This window comes from Schistocerca serialis, chromosome 4, assembly GCF_023864345.2.
Source record: "Schistocerca serialis cubense isolate TAMUIC-IGC-003099 chromosome 4, iqSchSeri2.2, whole genome shotgun sequence".
Lineage (NCBI taxonomy): Eukaryota > Metazoa > Arthropoda > Insecta > Orthoptera > Acrididae > Schistocerca > Schistocerca serialis.
Genome location: NC_064641.1, coordinates 838,955,372 through 838,976,929, shown reverse-complemented (window position 1 = coordinate 838,976,929; position 21,558 = coordinate 838,955,372). Strand labels below are relative to the sequence as shown.

The 21,558-nt window shown below is 42.9% G+C and overlaps 1 protein-coding gene across 1 annotated transcript in view; it reads left to right on the top strand.

The window, feature by feature from the left end:
- LOC126474802 (facilitated trehalose transporter Tret1-like) overlaps positions 1–21,558 on the top strand; it is a gene marked incomplete at its 5' end in the record, with an annotated part of 65,899 nt that overhangs the window by 22,291 nt on the left and 22,050 nt on the right. The window contains one exon of the mRNA XM_050102273.1: positions 20,992–21,200. Coding sequence (XP_049958230.1) covers positions 20,992–21,200 — 209 coding nt within the window. The remainder of the gene's footprint in view (positions 1–20,991; positions 21,201–21,558) is intronic.

Here is a 21,558-nt window from a genome sequence, read left to right as displayed (position 1 = left end):
ATCACTTGGCTCAAAAGACTTTTCTTTTAATAAATTTAATGAGCAGTGTTTTCTTATTAAGCTTTGCAGGATTAGTACGTAGAAGTTTTCCTCCAAAAAACCTAATACGTCACAGCCAATAACAGGTGGTTCGTACTTCCAATACGTGTTAGTAAAGCTACAGATAATATCCAAAAGACAAACCAAATACGAAAATTTTAAAAGCACGAACGAAACTGAGAAAGTAGATATAAGTAGAAGGTTTGATATTGAAAGCAACGGATAATTCCAAGCAATTTTTTGTAGTTCCAGAAAGTGTCCGTTCCGTTTCATCGGAACCAACTTTTATTGTGTGGAGTTTAGGTTATGGATAAAGTAACAGTTTTCATCTGAACCAGTTGATTTGAAACAGAGCGATTGGCAAAATCGACCTCTGATTTTTTAAAAGAGCGTTGAATGCAGTAGGATCACAATGTCACGCAACGGGACGTCTAAACATTCCGAAAGACACTTCACATGGCAGCACTCACGCAGCTGTCAACGGAACGGAAGTTGGACTTCAACGTCAAGAATTCTTTGAAACAAAATATTGACATTGCTGTGGGGAGAGTGGGAGGTTCCGAGGAACGCGGAGCAGTGATGTCGTCTGCTAACATGAGAAGTTAACCTACTCTCGCGGCGCGCGCCCGTGTTATAGGAGTGAATTTTGTTCCTTTTCCCTTCTTAACCTTCATTTCATAGCTTGCTTTATTTTAGTAACACTTTGATAAGCTTCCGTGACTTCGATATTTTTTTCTGTGGGTACTCTGCTACAATAGACGCTAAACATAAGAAAGCTAAAAATGATTTAGGTTTTACAATATCTGCACAATGTGAAAGCTATGCTCTGCATAAGCCATCGTAAACTGGGGTGGACCCTTCGGTGCGTTCCGTCTCCTTGAGAGTTGATCAAGTCATGTCTTCATTGGTCTTCCCGTAGATCTTTTGGCTATTGATTAACATTATTTTGTTGCTTTAGTGATTCTAGCATTTGATATACGGTTTGTGTGTCCTTTCCACCATATTTAATATTGTCAATTATGTTTTGCATATTCAGTTGAGCTCGAATGTCATCACTTTGCTTTTTATCCATTACCGTTTATCAAGGCACTTATGTACAGAAGTTCATTCCACATGCTTCTATTTTCTTTTCGTCTCTCTTCTTCAGAGTTCAGTTTTCGCACCCATAGAACAGTGCAGGTGCAGCAGTAACCTTGTAGAACTTCAGCAGAGTATGTGCTGTGCTGGTACTGCGAACGGCTGAAAGCAAGGGGAAACTACAGCCGTAATTTTTCCCGAGGGCATGCAGCTTTACTGTATGATTACATGATGATGGCGTCCTCTTGGGTAAAATATTCCGGAGGTAAAATAGTCCCCCATTCGGATCTCCGGGCGGGGACTACTCAAGAGGATGTCGTTATCAGGAGAAAGAAAACTGGCGTTCTACGGATCGGAGCGTGGAATGTCAGATCCCTTAATCGGGCAGGTAGGTTAGAAAATTTAAAAAGGGAAATGGATAGGTTGAAGTTAGATATAGTGGGAATTAGTGAAGTTCGGTGGCAGGAGGAACAAGACTTCTGGTCAGGTGACTACAGGGTTATAAACACAAAATCAAATAGGGGTAATGCAGGAGTAGGTTTAATAATGAATAGGAAAATAGGAATGCGGGTAAGCTACTACAAACAGCATAGTGAACGCATTATTGTGGCCAAGATGGATACGAAGCCCACACCTACTACAGTAGTTCAAGTTTATATGCCAACTAGTTCTGCAGATGACGAAGAAATTGAAGAAATGTATGATGAAATAAAAGAAATTATTCAGATTGTGAAGGGAGACGAAAATTTAATAGTCATGGGTGACTGGAATTCGAGTGTAGGAAAAGGGAGAGAAGGAAACATAGTAGGTGAATATGGATTGGGGGACAGAAATGAAAGAGGAAGCCGCCTGGTAGAATTTTGCACAGAGCACAACATAATCATAACTAACACTTGGTTTAAGAATCATGAAAGAAGGTTGTATACATGGAAGAACCCTGGAGATACTAAAAGGTATCAGATAGATTATATAATGGTAAGACAGAGATTTAGGAACCAGGTTTTAAATTGTAAGACATTTCCAGGGGCAGATGTGGACTCTGACCACAATCTATTGGTTATGACCTGTAGATTAAAACTGAAGAAACTGCAAAAAGGTGGAAATTTAAGGAGATGGGACCTGGATAAACTAAAAGAACCAGAGGTTGTACAGAGATTCAGGGAGAGCATAAGGGAGCAATTGACAGGAATGGGGGAAATAAATACAGTAGAAGAAGAATGGGTAGCTTTGAGGGATGAAGTAGTGAAGGCAGCAGAGGATCAAGTAGGTAAAAAGACGAGGGCTAATAGAAATCCTTGGGTAACAGAAGAAATATTGAATTTAATTGATGAAAGGAGAAAATATAAAAATGCAGTAAGTGAAACAGGCAAAAAGGAATACAAACGTCTTAAAAATGAGATCGACAGGAAGTGCAAAATGGCTAAGCAGGGATGGCTAGAGGACAAATGTAAGGATGTAGAGGCCTATCTCACTAGGGGTAAGATAGATACCGCCTACAGGAAAATTAAAGAGACCTTTGGAGATAAGAGAACGACTTGTATGAATATCAAGAGCTCAGATGGAAACCCAGTTCTAAGCAAAGAAGGGAAGGCAGAAAGGTGGAAGGAGTATATAGAGGGTCTATACAAGGGCGATGTACTTGAGGACAATATTATGGAAATGGAAGAGGATGTAGATGAAGATGAAATGGGAGATACGATACTGCGTGAAGAGTTTGACAGAGCACTGAAAGACCTGAGTCGAAACAAGGCCCCCGGAGTAGACAATATTCCATTGGAACTACTGACGGCCGTGGGAGAGCCAGTCCTGACAAAACTCTACCATCTGGTGAGCAAGATGTATGAAACAGGCGAAATACCCTCAGACTTCAAGAAGAATATAATAATTCCAGTCCCAAAGAAAGCAGGTGTTGACAGATGTGAAAATTACCGAACTATCAGCTTAATAAGTCACAGCTGCAAAATACTAACACGAATTCTTTACAGACGAATGGAAAAACTAGTAGAAGCCAACCTCGGGGAAGATCAGTTTGGATTCCGTAGAAACACTGGAACACGTGAGGCAATACTGACCTTACGACTTATCTTAGAAGAAAGATTAAGGAAAGGCAAACCTACGTTTCTAGCATTTGTAGACTTAGAGAAAGCTTTTGACAATGTTGACTGGAATACTCTCTTTCAAATTCTAAAGGTGGCAGGGGTAAAATACAGGGAGCGAAAGGCTATTTACAATTTGTACAGAAACCAGATGGCAGTTATAAGAGTCGAGGGACATGAAAGGGAAGCAGTGGTTGGGAAGGGAGTAAGACAGGGTTGTAGCCTGTCCCCGATGTTGTTCAATCTGTATATTGAGCAAGCAGTAAAGGAAACAAAAGAAAAATTCGGAGTAGGTATTAAAACTCATGGAGAAGAAATAAAAACTTTGAGGTTCGCCGATGACATTGTAATTCTGTCAGAGACAGCAAAGGACTTGGAAGAGCAGTTGAATGGAATGGACAGTGTCTTGAAAGGAGGATATAAGATGAACATCAACAAAAGCAAAACAAGGATAATGGAATGTAGTCTAATTAAGTCGGGTGATGCTGAGGGAATTAGATTAGGAAATGAGGCACTTAAAGTAGTAAAGGAGTTTTGCTATTTGGGGAGCAAAATAACTGATGATGGTCGAAGTAGAGAGGATATAAAATGTAGGCTGGCAATGGCAAGGAAAGCGTTTCTGAAGAAGAGAAATTTGTTAACATCCAGTATTGATTTAAGTGTCAGGAAGTCATTTCTGAAAGTATTCGTATGGAGTGTAGCCATGTATGGAAGTGAAACATGGACGATAAATAGTTTGGACAAGAAGAGAATAGAAGTTTTCGAAATGTGGTGCTACAGAAGAATGCTGAAGATTAGATGGGTAGATCACATAACTAATGAGGAAGTACTGAATAGGATTGGGGAGAAGAGAAGTTTGTGGCACAACTTGACCAGAAGAAGGGATCGGTTGGTAGGACATGTTCTGAGGCATCAAGGGATCACCAATTTAGTATTGGAGGGCAGCGTGGAGGGTAAAAATCGTAGGGGGAGACCAAGAGATGAATACACTAAGCAGATTCAGAAGGATGTAGGTTGCAGTAGGTACTGGGAGATGAAAAAGCTTGCACAGGATAGAGTAGCATGGAGAGCTGCATCAAACCAGTCTCAGGACTGAAGACCACAACAACAACAACATGTGTGTAGACTTTCTTTCCCAATGTTATGTGTATGGTAGCACAGAAATAATTAAAAAGATCTAATTTATTTTGTATTTTATTATTTGCCGCACATGTAATATTGCACCCAACTATTTAACTGTCTTTTTATTCGATCTATTATCTGCTTTTCAGTTTCGATCTTAAGTGGCATAGGTCGGTGTCCTAAAAATTCCATCGATTTTGTCTTTCTAATGAAGATTTACAGATCGTATTCCCTGGCTGTTTTACTTAAATTGAAAACAGTTTCTTGTTCATTTTCCTTCTGCCTAGCAGTTAGTATGTCGTTAGCAAAAAACAGTGTACGAACATTCACATTATAAATTTTTAAATGTTTTAATCTCCGTGAAAGGGGACACCCTTGTCAGACTCCTTGGATTATTTCAGTCATATTATGTCTGTTTTCTGCTGTTAGTATTTGTATTTTCTTATTCATGTATGTATAAACCGTGTACGGCTCCTATAAAATGGGATAGAATCCATCTGTTTCTTAAAATTCCCAACAGTTCGTTTCCATTTACTTTATTAAACATCTTTTTCGATGATACAATCTCAGCATGATCGTTCTTTGAGAAAAACAGGTTGTGCATCTGGTAACACATTTTCACCGATTGGTGAGGATCGTAATTCTTAAAATTCTAGCATATAATATATAACATATATTTAGAAGGCTAATACCTTCGTTGTTCTGACATTGATGTCTATTTCGTTTCTCATAAAATGGGCTATATTCCATTCTTCAAGTATATAACCACTTTGCCAGCACATATTCATAAAATCAAATATGTTAAGTGCATGTTTTATTCGTTCTGTATCGATTTTAGCACATACTGGAGTCTTCCTGTTCTTGCTAGACTTCATGGCATCCTGTAGTTCTTCAACGTTAGTACGTTAACATTTCTATCTGGTTCACTCGGAAACGTCTGCTTATTTTGCACATCCGTCCAGAGTGTTTTACTGTATTTTAACCAATCAGTTTCACATATTCATTATTTTGTATGCTTTGTCTTGGCTTCCTATTACACCACGTTCAACATCTGTAATACGTTTTTCCCAAGTATAGCTTTCAACTTGCGTAACTTTCCTTTTCACTAGAGCTGATTCTCTTTAACCATCTAGTCCCAGATCAGGAACACCTAAGGAATGTAACGTTTTCGAATAGCATAAACAGGAACAAAAATTAGTGAAACGATGGTCATTAAAACATTAACAGCGAAAAAGGCAGTTCTGTTTTAGGAAAAAGCTGTAGCTGCTTTAACGTTATTTGGTTGTTAGAAAGAGAAAAAAACACAGTGAATATTGTTTGATGAGTTTGGATGTATATATCTTCTCGAGCAAACAAGTTTTATCATTGGTAGCGATGGGACAATATGTTTCGTATCCTTTCACTTCTTAGCAGTGTGAAAAATTTACCATACGAGCTTGATCAAGAACATCCGTTACAATGGTGCTTTGGCCATCAACAGATATCACTGGACTTCCTCAATTCTGCTAGTACATTCTGACTTCTTCTAACACCAACGGTATCCCATAACCTTACCTTTACCGTCCGGTATTGCGCTAAGCGAAGTGACAGTGTGTAGACGTTCCGCCTAGCTTGCACACATTCCCATGAGGTGACCGTGCCATCCAGCGTAAATAGACTTCCATATTCTGACCTCACAGTCTTCATCCAGCCTTCAGCGCTTTGAGTTTGGTAACGAATCAAGAGAAAAGCATGGAAGATAAGGAACATACTTCCTTGTGACGGCATTCTACTATAAAACTTTCTCTGTCATTGCCTTGTCTAGTAAGAAAAAAAATCAAGCTTTCTTCGACTGTTTCCATTGCCTCCGCGAGAAACAGCTCGCTGTTGTCATATTGCAGATTTTTTATCGATGTCTGCGATGCTAGTGTGTCCGTTGGAAAGTGAAAAACTTGTCGAATTTCTCTGCTGGCTTTGAACACAGAGACCCCGCTTCCATGCAACAGACATTACAGTCTTGGCCGTTGTTAGAGGTACTGGTGCATATTCTCATCACTACAGCCTATTTGATGACCTAGCACAAATCGAGCTACGACTGCGGGTCAGCTTCGTCTGAAGAGAGTGAACAAACCAATAGCAAAAGATAAAAGAAATACGGACAAGCAACATTTTAAAATATTTTGTGCAGGTGCAAATTGGCTATTAGCGTCCATAATAATAATAATAATAGTGGATAAGGTAATTCGTGAATTTGGAGTAAACTTGGCCAACCTGATCCTAGAAACTGTGACAGATACAATGTCAAAAGTACAGTTATGAGTGAGATATGTCGACTTGTGTAAATAAATCCATCTTCCAGGCAAGTCTGTAGTTTATTTCTACTTTTTAAAAGTGTATCAAAGAGAAAAATGCAAGAATTTGGAATTAAAATCTTAAAGAACCCCTCATATCGCCACACGTGCTAGGGATAAACAACTAATGTGCTGCAATAAATAACGTAGCATTTGCGCAAAATTTTGCCATAGTTTCTGAAAGCCCGAGTGTTTCTGCAGCGCAAGTCATTCTCCTGGAAGAAAGAGCCTACAAGAGTGACTTAAGAATCTATGTAGAGAAAACGAAATTTGTGACAAGTGTAGAAAATGCTCCAAATATTAAATAAAAATGTTGGGAAAATAGAAAAGATAAAACAGTTCATATTTTTTGGTGAAGCTACCCACGAAACTGTGGTATCGTCCAAAGATAGCGGTGCCACATCGATATAAAAGACTTAACGATATCTCACTGCAATCCGCAACGACGAATGGGAGGCGCTCCTGAAGATACCCCTCTCTCTCAGCACAACAGCGGTCTTGCAAGCAGATCAATGTAGGGCCCAATGTGGAAGCGCTCTGCACCAATTGGTCACCACAGCTGAAGCAGTCATCGTCACTGAGCAGGACTAAAGAGTTTTTCAAATCTCAGATGGCCATATTGTTTTGTAAATGTCCAACATTGTACGTCAAGGCGAGAGTTTGTTAATCAGTGCATCAGGTGATGCTTTTATAGTCAGTGACAGCTGTAAATTATCAAGCACTCCTGCATCCAAGGATTTTATCATGTTCAGTAAATCTTTTTATCATTCGTGTAATAAAGCGAACAAAAGTTTCATATGTTGTAGTTAAGATGAGCCATCTCCCACAGCAATCAGAGAATCCACAGTTATGGCCGGACGATTGCAGTTTCAGCTGGGCATAAGAAAAACTATTTAGAAAAAAAATTACTTTAGAGAGAAAGATACAAAAGCGTTTGATGTAACTAAGAATACCAACAACAAAGATATTTAAGCTAAAGCACTACAACACACTAGCGAAAGCTAATTTATCAGATGTCGGCAGATGTCTACTATTAAATTATAAGTTACAACTATTAAAAAGAAGAATTATACGAAAAATATTAGGTCCTCAGAAAAATGCAGCATTCAGAATATTAAACATAGAAAAACAAAGAACATAGAAAACATAACATAAACAGGAAGGAACAGAACATTACTATTTCTTGCACATGGTCATGGACATGGACGTGCTCACGGACTTGGAGCGCAGCAGACTAACGAAGCAGACCTTCTTAGGGAGAAGAAATTACCAACCACCTGAATTCAAGAGGTTAGCAAAGAGTTAGAAAGATGTAACATAACAGAAGAACAAGTGTTGATTGGCGACTCCATGGAGTGCCGTGTGCACAACGACCATATACGTGAAATTTGAAGGAAGGTCAGCGTTGGCCGTAATATTGATGGTTTATTGATAGCTAAATCGATTTTCGCTCACATATTGACCATCTCCAGTGTTGGAAGTTAAAAATTTCACATAGCGATCAGTGAATAAAAAACAACACAGCACACATACATTTGAGTATAAACCAACTGTTGGAAAGAACATACCTGTGGTGTACAAATTAAACTCATAGGCACTGGTATCAAGTTATTATCAGTAACCAAAGCTAAGAAACGATGACAATAACTTCTCTCCAACAGTTGGTTTATACTTAGGTGTATTTGTGGTGTTTTGTTTTCTATTCACTGATTACTATGTGAAATTTTTAACTTCCAGCACTGGAGATGATCACTGTGTGACTGAAAATCGATTTTGCTATCAATAAACCATCAATATTACGGCCAACGCTAACCTTCCTTCGAAGAAGAACAAGTGTTAGAGAGATTTTTAGGGAAAATTTATAAAACTAGAAGTATCCAAGACGGGAAGAAAAGAAAATTGTGTGAAGATAGAGAAAAGGCACCAATGGAGAACTACTGAAAAGAAAGCAAAGACAACAAAAGATTAAGAACTGTAATTCTAACGTGTTTCTTTGAAGGCCTTAACGCGAGAAAAAGGAGAATATAACGGCATAATGTTGCTTACAGATTATTAATCACAGGTCTGAAACGGGTAAAAAATGGTTCAAATGGCTCTGAGCACTTAACGTCTCAGGTCATCAGTCCCCGAGAACTTAGAACTACTTCAACGTAACTAACATAAGGACATCACACACATATTTGTCCGAGGCAGGATTTGAACTCGCGACCGCAGCGGTCGCGCAGTTCCAGACTGTAGCGCTTAGAACCGCTCGGCCACAAAGGCCGGCTGAAGGGGGTAAAGTGACGACCGTTGCAAACGATTGCGACACTTGCAGAGCTCTTTGGATCGTCGCCTCCTTTCCTGCCCTACATAAGCCGAGTGGACTAGCGTGCCACTACTGTGCGTGGTGAGAACGGGGTCCGTGGCGTGCCCCCGCGCGGCTGGACCTCCCAGCTAGCGCCGGCGTGGCTTGCCCAGCCCGGCCCCTGCGGCTGCCATTGGGCTATCCGCCCGCGCCGGCGCCGCACCGTTGAGCGGTCGTCAACCTTTTAAAGAGAGACAGCGAGAGGCAGAGCTGCTCTGTGCTGCGGTCGCCTCAATCGGCGGGTGTCGAGCCGAGAATGTACGCAAGGTCGCCGCCGGGCAGCGCCGAAGATAGCAAACAACTGGCCGCAGTTCTCCACTCACCACCCTCAGTTGCTTCCCTACTACAACAATAAAATGTATCAGCTTGTTTCCAAAAGCAGCGTTCAGGTGAACTTTTCTGGCAAAAATCAGGCTGTTTGACTGTTATAGGTACAAACGAAAGGGGCGAGATGATGACAATGGAATGGTGATAGTGGTGGTGGCGGTGGTGCTGGTATGTATAGGGCGCTCAACAGTGAGGTCATCAGCGCCCACAATCAAATAATGCTAATAAACACACGTCCTGAAACCAATGGTGTCCTCAATAGGATGTATGCACAAGTGCAGTCATGCCACTTGTACAATAATGTTAACAGCTAAGGATAATTTTTGGATGATGTCCCTTACAGTGAAAGAATACGTGTGTGGCACAAGATTATGATGCACTGACACACTTTCATTTGACTGTTCGGGAATACGTATTGCAAATCTTCGACATCTAACGTGAGGGTTATGCATCCTCAACACGACGGCCTCCCAGGTTCCCAACACGAACCAGCTGGACTTTTTTTGTGGGGATATTTAAAACCTTTCGTGTATCCCAACGTTACTGACAGTGTCGATAAAGTATGAGAGCACACTGTGAATAATTGTCAAAGCATTTACACTACTGGCCATTAAAGTTTGCTACACCAAGAAGAAATGCAGATGATAAACGGGTATTCATTGAACAAATATATTACACTAGAACTGACATGTGATTGCATTTTCACGCAATTTGGGTGCATAGACACTTCGTCTTCAGGCCACAACTGGCCCACCGGGACCATCCGACCGTCGTGTCATCCTCAGCTGAGGATGTGGATAGGAGGGGCGTGTGGTCAGCACACCGCTCTCCCGCTCGTTATGATGGTTTTCTTTGACCGGAGCCGCTACTATTCGGTCGAGTAGCTCCTCAATTGGCATCACGAGGCTGAGTGCACCCGAAAAATGGCAACAGCGCACGGCAGCTGAATTACCACACATCCAAGTGCCGGCCACGACCGACAGAGCATAACTTCGGTGATCTGACGGGAACCGGTGCATCCACTGCGGCAAGAATTTGGGTGCATAGATCCTGAGAAATCAGTACCAGAACAACCACCTCTGGCCGTAATAACGGCCTTCATACGCCTGGAAATTGAGCCAAACAGAGCCTGGATGGCGTGTAGAGGTACAGCTGCCCATGCAGATTCAACACGATACCACAGTTCATCAAGAGTAGTAACTGGCGTATTGTGACGAGCCAGTTGCTCAGCCACCATTCACCAGACGTTTTCAGTTGGTGAGAGATCTGGAGAATGTGCTGGCCAGGGCAGCAGTCGAACATTTTCTTCATCCAGAAAGGCCCTCACAGGACCTGCAACATGCGGTAGTGCATTATCCTGCTGAAATGTAGGGTTTCGCAGGGATCGAATGAAGGGTGGAGCCATGGGTCGTAACACATCTGAAATGTAACGTCCACTGTTCAAAGTACCGTCAATGCGAACAAGAGGTGACCGAGACGAGTAACCAGTGGCACCCCATACCATCACGCCGGATGATACGCCAGTATGTGCGATGACGAGTAAACGCTCCCAATGTGCGTTCACCGCGATGTCGCCAAACACGGATGCGACCATCATGATACTGTAAACAGACGTTTTGCTATTCGTGCACCCGGGTTCGTCGTTGAGTACACCATCGCAGGCGCTACTGTCTGCAATGTAGCGTCAAGGGTAACCGCAGCCATGGTCTCCGAGCTGATAGTCCATGCTGCTGCAAACGTCGTCTAACTGTCCGTGCAGATGGTTGTTGTCTTGCAAACGTCCCCATCTGTTGACCCTGGGATGGAGACATGGCTGCACGATCCGTTACCGCCATGCGGATAAGATGCCTGTCATCTCGACTGCTAGTGATACGAGGCCATTGGAATCCAGCACGGCGTTCCATATTACCCTCCTGAACCCACCGATTCCATATTCTGCTAACAGTCATTGGATCTCGACCAACGCGAGCAGCAATGTCGCGATACGATAAACCGCAATCGCGATAGTCTACAATCCGACCTTTATCAAAGTCGGAAACGCGATGGTACCCAATTCTCCTCCTTACACGAGACATCACAACAACGTTTCAACAGGCAACGACGGTTCGAAACTTTCCTCGTGTCAGCATGTTGTAGGTGTCGCCAACGGCGCTAACCTCGAGTGAATGCTCTGAAAAGCTAATCATTTGCATATCACAGCATATTCTTCCTGTCGGTTAAATTTCGCGTCTGTAGCACGTCATCTTCGTGGTGTAGCAATTTTAATGGCCAGTAGTGTAGAACACTCCTGGGATATACGACGTGCTGCAGCGTGCGTACTTACGAATGGTGGCCGTGAGCAGCACTTGTAATGTATTTGTCCTCAAGTGCAAACCTACAGTACGCATCCTCGGGGACTCTGTTATATAGTGTTCATGTCCTCAGTCATGGTGCGCCATATCATGAAAACAATTTGATTCCGGACTTATTTTTGTTGCGACTGGTTATTTGCCTCTTGGTCGTCTACACATCCCTGTCTTTTGTACGTATAACAATCGTTTACCGATTTTTCAATTTGGTTCTCACATCGTTGTTCCAAATACACTCTAAAAAAATACGCACCACGAAGCAATTATCCGAATGGGACGGAAATCGTAGGCGTGATGTGCATCTACAGACAAGTACATGATTACGATCTCAGAAAAATTGGATGATTTATTCAGCAGAAAGAGCTTCGCAAATTGGGGAAGTCTGTAACGGGTTGGACCACCTCAGGCTCTTATGCAAGCAATTATTCGGCTAGGCACTGATAGAGTAGTTCGACTTCCTCCTGAGCGATTCTACGCCAAATCCTGTGCATTTGGCGCGTGAGATCTAACATACGAAATGGACAGGATTTGGCGTGACATCGACCAACTCTTTCAATGAATGCCAAGGTAGATAACTGCTTGCATAAGAGCCTGAGGTGGTCCAATCCGTTACTGACTTGCCCAATTTGTGAAGCTCTTTCTCTGGAACAAATCTTCCAATTTTTCTGAAATTGCAATCATTTGTTTGTTTGTATATGTACATTACATCTCCTGATTTCCGTCCCATTCGGATAAAGCCTTCGTGGTGCGTCTTTTTAGAATTTATTTTGAACAGACCAAGAATCCACCACTGTTTTGACCTACTAGTCTATCTGAAATCGTTGACTGCTCAGAGCGTGGTTCAAATGGCTCTGAGCACTATGGGACTTAACATCTATGGTCATCAGTCCCCTAGAACTTAGAACTACTTAAACCTAACTAACCTAAGGACATCACACAACACCCAGCCATCACGAGGCAGAGAAAATCCCTGACCCCGCCGGGAATCGAACCCGGGAACCCGGGCGTGGGAAGCGAGAACGCTACCGCACGACCACGAGATGCGGGCTGGTCAGAGCGTGCTGCGGGATTCCAAACACATGATAAACTGCAGTAGGATTATTTGGTCCATATGGGTTAGCAAAGAGCGAGGCGACGTAGTGGTTATCACACTGGACTCGCATTCGGGAGAACGACAGTTCAAACCCGCGCTCCGGCTATTCAGATTTAAGGTTTTCGTGATTTCCCTAAATCGCTCCAGGCAAATGCAGGGATGGTTCCTTTGAAAGGGACGGCCGATTTTGTTCTCCATCCATGACACAGTCGTCGACGGCAAGTTAAATCCTAACGTTTCTTCCTGTTTTGGAAGAAGCATATTACTGAGCAAATCAAAAAATTAAAATCAACTACATTTACTTTTCGTATACTTGCTAGTGTTGGAAACAATTGATTTTTCTCAAACATATTTTGGACATTTCCACTCAATAATTGCAGTTCTACTCATCTACATATTTCCCGATAGTGTGTGTGTGTGTGTGTGTGTGTGTGTGTGTGTGTGTGTGTGTGTGTGCGTGTGTGTGTGTGTACAAAGTTACATTGACATCCGAACATTTCTTCTGACTGTTTTTTTTTTTTTTTTTTTCCTTCTTCTTCAGGCATCGTATTTGCTACAGATAATTGCTCTAAAGTCTCTGATACTATTGGCGGCAGCGGATATAAAATTATTTTCATGCCTAAAAACACGTTGGCATTCTCAAGACACAAAGCCTTTCATACAAGAAGAACTAGAATCAAAACGTTATAATAACAAATAACAACAGCAGAAGTGTCACAACAAAGTACATTTCTCTGTCTGGCACAAATAAAAACCACTTCTACTTTCGCAGTCATTTCAGTATATTTCAAAGAAAAAATGATGACAAAATTGACACATATTTTCATCTAACACATTCAAATTAATTATAGCTGAGTCCAAGCTTCAGACTTTCCGCTCGAAAGCGTCCCAGATGCATGCATTAGGGTGAGGGGGGACTGTTCGTAAAAGCTCTCATGACCATGTAGTGTTCCTTACGCTATTGTGATGGCATAAGTTGTGATGGAGTGATGCGTTGTCTTGCTGAAAGAATAGGTCCGCTTGCTCCTGCAGACGAATGGTTGTCAGCATGGACATCATGACCACTGTGGGAGGCATTTTTCACTTCCCGAAGGGCGGTGGAACGAAAAGGGGAGACTGTGTTCTGTAATTGACAGTCAATCATGTGCAACATGCAGTTGAATGTGCTAGATATTTGTAAGATATTACATGAGAGATGAGTCACAGATTAAATTTCCGTTATTAGTTACATAAAAAATGGGATCAAAATAATTTAAAGACATATATATAAATACAATAATACTTTTAAAAATATTTTTCTGTTTACTTTAATTCCACAAGCCGCTGCAGTGACAGTAGATGTTGTGTCCTGTAGTCAGAAGGTGCACACGCAGTGAATATCATACTCATACAAAGCGTCGACAAGGGAATTCCCCGAACAGACACGACACTAACCACGGCTTCGCACCAGCGGAGCGTTAGTATTGTGAGTGCATGTTGTACCTATCTTCAGCGTTGCAAGATGGAAATCTATGGCGTCTAGTCACTCGAAAAATAGCTCATTGTCTAAAAAATTTTTCTCAAAATGGCTAAAAACGAGTGCTGCGAATATTTGAATGAATACTTGAAATACGGATTCATGTTCACGCCTACAAATGGACAACTACCATTATACCTAATTTGTGATAAGGCATTACAAAATGAAGCTATGAAGTTTTCCATCTTAGTAAATTGCAATCGTACAAAGTGGTTAATCCTAGCTAATTTTTTACAGGTGTAGCACCAAAGTTTGAGAAACGCTAAATTGGAGGCAAGGTAATCGAAGAAATCTAATCTTCGTGCTTACAAATGCCTCTTTGCACCGTCTGTAATGACCTCGATGTCACGGGGCGTTAAACCCAATCTTCCATCCTTCCATTATATGGGTGCTGTAGAAATTGAAATTTCGTTAAAAGAGTCGAATCTGTGGTGTGCTGGCAAGCTCTCGAAGAAGAACAGGTCTGCGACGATTCGTGTTCTTGCCTGAAATATCAACCGTACCGTAACGCTATTCAGTATTTCATTCCATTCCTTGAGGCCCATTCATATCTCAGAAGATACTGAAGAGGATCTTATAATCGGACACTTGACAAATGAAATTCTACTTACCGAGCGAAGTCGTATATCATAGTCTGAGCTTTAGCCCTTATAATAACACTATCGGATTTACACCCTTATAACAAAATATGCCTTTTTGCCTTTTGGCATTTTATGGCGTCATAAATTGTATTGGACGTCTGCTCACGAATGACTCGTCCGCATCGTATCCTAGGCTTGCACCAAACTCACAGGATGCAATATCTGAAAAATCTCAACAATTATTAGATCTAGTACTGTTTTATGGTTCTCTGGTCAGAACTTCATATAAATCATGACGTCATTGTGTTCAACATTCTCATTAGAAGAAGCCATGTTGGGACAACAAGAATAGTGTTCATCAACTACTGACTTACATCAGTTTTCATGGGCGTGTATCGCTCGTACACCCTTCTCTTGATGTGAACTTACCGTTACTCTGTTCCATCACCTTTCTTTGAATTTTTATCGATATTTTATGCTCTCCAACGACAAATATATCTCCTTGCAATTATTCTTCATTGCACGTCACCGTATTTGATCAACTGCTCCTCCCAATTCACAGGCTTGCCATTTTTGTGCTTACGAGAACATTTTCTCTAAGAAAGTATCTTTTCCTCGCGAGAGTGAAATGCCTGGTAGTAAAAGAAGAAGAATAGAGCTGAGCACCCCCTCGACAATGCTATCGTTAGTCTGAATAGATATTAGGGTTTAAAGTTCTGCCAATTACGAGGTCATTAGAGACGCAGCTCGTATTGGGGAAGAATGGGAAAGGGCATCGAAATTGCACGTTTCAAAGGAACCTTACCGTAGTTTGCTTTAAGACGATTCGAGACATCATTGAACTCACCCGGGATTGCCAAATCGGAACGCTAAACGGGGAGATGAACTGCCTTCCTTGCGAATGCTAGTTTATCATCTTAACTGATGTTGCCCAGTCGAAATTCCTGGTATGCTCATTACATCTGATATAGTGAATTTGGTTTTGAATTCCAGTAAACTCTCGTGTTTGCTTGAAATGACGTGAAACCGCGAAGTTTTAATTGAAAGTGGCAGCTGAATCTAGCTGCGAATCTGCTCTGACACTAATGCCACCCAGCACCGGTACTCCATTTTTACATAGGTGGTATGAAGCTGTGGATTCTGATTGACTATGGAACCTCAGCTCTCGAGTTCCAGCTGTGAAAGGCCCTTCACATCCGCAACCGTTTCAGAACCCTTTTCCTGTCCATATATTCTTATCTATTGACTATTTCATTACCCACGGCGCCCTCATTTACCATTGTAGATACCACCTATAATCTTCCCGATCGTCATTCCAACGTACCGTTGCCAGCGACGCCCATCTGTTCCTCTTATAAGTGCAGTCACCATCTAAACCATGTTCTAATCCACAATCTTCAATCCTCGTTATGTGTTCCACCGATCTGCTACAAAATGTAACTAAAATTACTCCCACCTCCAGAAAATAAGAAGTTAGCTGCCGTCTCCAAGTGCTCTGTTAGATATTCTGCTAACTGTTATTGGATCTCGACCAACACGAGCAGCAATGTCGCGATACGATAAACCGCAATCGCGATAGGCTACAATCCGACCTTTACCAAAGTCGGAAACGTGATGGTACGCATTTCTCCTCCTCACACGAAGCATCACAACAACGTTTCACCAGGCAACTGCTGTTTGTGTATGAGAAATCGGTTGGAAACTTTCCTCATGTCAGCACGTTGTAGGTGTCGCCAGTGGCGCCAACCTTGTGTGAATGCTCTGAAAAGCGAATCATTTGCATATCACAGCCTCTTCTTCGTGTCGGTTAAATTTCGCGTCTGTAGCACGTCATCTTCGTGGTGTAGCAATTTTAATGGCCAGTAGTGTAATAAACCATTTGGTAATGTACTCAAGCAGATGGAAGATGCTTATCCCGGTCAAGCCCGAATAATTTATACATCTCATATTACTGCAGAAATCCATAGTACGACATTGTTTGTAATGTTTCTCCAATTTTTACAATGCTATAATTATTTTATGTTGAATTTGTATGTCCTACTGTATTCGAGGTGGAATGAACTAAGGAAATAATTTGATGAGGATAGCGAGTGGGAACAGTGCAAAGAAATGAAAGAGATTCCCAGTATGCCGTAATAGTATTTCTTGTAAGTCAAAGACTGAAATCTGTAGAAAATTTTAACATATGGTTAGGGCTGCAAAGTTTTTTATTTAAAAAGAACTGTCTGATTGTAGGAGCGTTCATGTTTTACATACATGCACAGACAATCCTGCGGAATATTACGCTTAGGATCAAAGATTTCGTTTATCTTTCACAAATGCTCAATGTATCCTCAAACTGACGAACAACAAACATCCAAACGGCAGTGAAACTCATCCCATACTTTTTCCAACATTTCTGGAGTTCATGCATTCGTTGGTGTGGTATAAACTGTCACAAAAAAATCTCATGCCGTGAGATCTGATGCCCTCAACGGAGTCTTCATCCACGTGGTTTGTGTTCAACAATGGTTGCTGGTTGCCTTTAAGGACAAGTTTATAATTGAGCATATTCCGGACATAATTGACGAGTGCCATGTCAGGTAAATATGTAATCCAGGAAAGGTGTGGTACCTGTCGTTGTTCGAAGAACACTTGCACATTCCTCTCATGACTGGAATTGACCTGCTCAAATATGACACGGGGAGCAGTACCTCGAGCACTGAAACGTATCTGATACAGTTGTTGGCCGGCCGCTGAGGCCGAGCGGTTCTAGGCGCTTCAGTCCTGAACCGCGCTGCTGCTACGGTCGCAGGTTCGAATCCTGCCTCAGGCATGGATTTGTGTGATGTCCTTAGGTTAGTTAGGTTTAAGTAATTGTAAGTCTAGGGGACTGATGACCTCAGATGAAGCCCCATAGCGCTTAGAGCCATTTGAACCATTTGATACAGCTGTTGCTGTTGAGGCTGGCCTCAGTATGTAGTGGCTTAAGATCTTATATCAGGGTGGTGCACATCGTCGGGTTTGACGTTTGTCTGTTATTCTAGTCAACAGTCCAGAATGTCAGACTGATTATTAGGATGCAAGCTCCGCGTACCGAAACCAAGATACCGACAGCCGGAAGGAGAACTATGGTGCGGTCTTCTGACGCAGTGTTCGCGCTACACAGGCTCTTACTGGCACGGCACGGCACGGCACTGTAGTTACTTAGTAACGGCTATGGTACAAATACTGCATTATTAGATCACCAATGTTGTCGACGGCTGGACACAAGATACTCGTGAGGCGAAGTCGATCGATTTCTACCTGCTTCAGATTATCCAGAATTAGGCAGCCCTCTTTCAGGCCTTACGAGCAAAATGTTATCATTTTTCGTCTTCCAGTGTCGTTTTTAGAAGCAAGCGATCCTGTTCTTCGAGGGGGCGTTCAATAAGTAATGTAACAAGTTTGTTTTTCCTCGGGCTAATTTCGGTTGAGAAAACGCAATTTTTTGCGGTACACCGTGGAATATTCCCCCTTAAAGCCCTATCGTTTCATGAAGTTCCGATAGGTGGCGGCGGTATACACAACCATCACAATGACGTCTGTAACGGAGGTGCGTTCCAAGCAAAGAGCTGTCACTGTGGCGGGAAACTAGAGCATCGCGGAGTCCTTTGGCGGGGCATTTGTGATCAGCCCAACAAGGTCGCGCAAATATTTCCGACCTCCCACGTGCCAGTCGGCAGCACACAGTTGTGACTCCGTCAATGTTGGGACGTGTGGACACTCTCATTCGAGGTGATCGATGGATTACAATCAAAGACATCGCTGCATAACTGGAAGTCACTGCTGGTAGTGCTGACACACTCGTCTAGCAGTAGGGGTATTCAAAAGTATGTGCCCACTGGGTTCCTACCTGCCATGAAGAGCAACGAAGGACCATCTGTGCGGAATTTCTTTCGCCTTACAAGGCTGATGGTGACAATTTTTTATCGAACATCGTCACAGGCTATGAAAAACGGCTTAATGACTTCAAACTGGCAACAAAACAACAATCCGTAGGTTGGTGCCACACCATGTCTCCTCCAAAGATAAGGTTAAAAGGCGCGCCTTCAGCCTAGTAAAGTCATGGCGATGGTCTTCTGGGACTCTGAAGGGTTATTCTGTCTGATATCCGCCATGGTGTAAAAATCAGCTCTGAACTGTATTGTGTTACCCTGAGCAAACTGGAAAAAGGACTTCAGCATGTTCGTCGCCACAAAAATGTAGAAAAACTTGTCCTTCTTCATGACAACGCAAGGCCTCGCAAAACTCTGAGCACCAGAGAAGAGCTCACAAAACTTCACCTGACTGTTCATCATCCTCCTTACAGCAGGATCTCGCATCTCCCAACTTCCATTTGCATGGCCCAATGAAGATACACTCTACACGAAGCAGTACTTGGATTGTGGGGAAGTTACAGATGCAGCAACACGTTGGCTGCGACGTCGACCAGCAAAGTGGTACCATGAGGTCATACAGACTCTCTCAGTAATATGGTGTAAGTACTGGAGCTAGGCCAGCGCCAGTCCATTTTGTTAGTGCAGGCTGCCTACATGAGGGGGCAGGTATGCAGTCAGGGGCAAACCTATTGTTCTCCTTTGATTGACAGGTCCTTAACCTATTGTTCTGTTAAGTGGTTTTCCATATCACCCCCATTTCCTTATGGTTGACAGGCTCTTAACCTATTGTTCCCCCCACCCACCCCCTTCCCCAACTCTTATCAATTTGATTTCTTAATTAAACTGTTCAATTAATTAACCTCTCACCCACTGGTAAAACCCCTCCCCTCTCCTCCCCCAGAAAATGGTGGAAGTTCGAGTTCCATCAGGACAATGCAACATACCATGGCTACCGCCACTAACTGGGTTAAACGCTCTGATGTCAGTATGTTCACAGGCTATACACATCAGATGTGTCCTGTTAGAATAATGGTAGAGAGAAAACGGTCAAACAGATGAGAGGGATGATAAATCTCTCTGGTGTTGGTACTGTGCACTAGCTCACTTGTTCACCTCATGGGAAACACACTGTTTCCCGCCATATTGGACAACAGTACTTGTGTCATCGGCTGATGTCATTTCACCATCTTGGATTACGTCACAATTGCAAATGCACTCAGGTGGCAGTACTGTGTACTAGGTCAGTTGGAGTCTGGAATTCGTGGTGAACACACTAGATGGCTGTACTGCATCAAATTGTTTATATAAATAGTGCATGCAAAATTAAAATTTATGTTCAGCACAGGTTGAGTCCTCTTCCCGCCATTTCCTAAGATGAGATGGTGGTCGGGTGACTTAGGTTTGTGGAGGTAGCCCAACTGTCCTTCCTTTCACGCCATTTTCTTAGGTTAGTGAAGGTAGCCATGGTATGTTGCATTCTCCTGGTGGAACATGAACTTCCCACCATTTTCTGGGGGAGGAGAGGGGAAGGGGGAGGTGATTTACCAGTGGGTGAGAGGTTAATTAATTGAACAATTTTATTAAGTAGTCAATTAAATTGATAAGAGTGAGAGGACCTACTCCAATAATTCAGACCTGAAAGTGTACCTGCAGCAGCGAGGAGGGAGAGGGGTTGGGGGTAGGGGTGGGGGTGGAGGAAACAATTGGTTAAGTTCCAGTCAATCAAAAGGAAATTGGAGTGACATGGAAAACAACTTAACAGAACGATAGGTTAAGGACCTTTCAATCAAAGGAGAACAATAGGTTTGCCCCTGACTGCATATCTGCCCCTGATGTAGGCAACACGCACTAACAAAATGGACTGGCGCTGGCCTAGCTCGACTACTGGTGTAAGGATGTGGCATTTAACGCCAACTATGTTGAAAAATAGTATTTGTAGCCCAAAGAGTAGGGAGTAATGTGGCATATTGGAATCCTGAATAAAACCTACCTGCTTCCAGAAAAAAAATGTGTTGCATAACTTACTGAACCCACATCGTACACGTTAGTTTTGTGCTGTTGCCCTGCCGACTGACCATACTCCTCATCCCAACGGATTCCTGTCCCTATATTGGGTTCTTTGGTGTTGACGAACCGTATTGGCGAGTGCTTTTACGTTGCTGCTCAGTCAGGAGGCTCCCCCCACTTAGGCACGCCTCCCCGGTGTTTGTGTGCAGCGAGCATCCACTCTGCGGTGACGCCGCTGGGCGCGCTGTCCTCCAGCTGGTTCTCGGAGCGGCTGGGCCGGCGCGCCACGCTGCAGCTGACCGTGCTGCCCAACGTGCTGGGCTGGCTGCTGCTCGCGCTCGCCAGGGACCACGCCGTGCTGCTCGCCGGCCGCGCCGTCTGCGGGTTCGCCGTCGGGCTCGCCGTGCCGCCCACGCAGGTGAGTGCCTCGCTGGTAGCACCTTTACAGCACTTTCAGTAAGTAAGCCAGACCTAATAAAACAGCAGGCCACCACTATAGAGTAGTACAGCTGGTACAGCCTTCACTCCCTTACACTTCCAAGATCATTTATAATCCATATCGTACGCTAGACAGCGCTCCACCCTTCCATCTGAAGTCCCTTTGGATTTACAGGTGTTGATCAAAAATATGGAAACACGCTCGAAGTCACAGTACCAAGTTACGACACCTGAAGATGGGCGTATAAGAGCTCGAAACCGGTCGTATCATAATAAAAGAACTTTACAACTGCAGCGGTATTTTCAACCTCTGGTATAATGCTCATGTTCCTCCAACA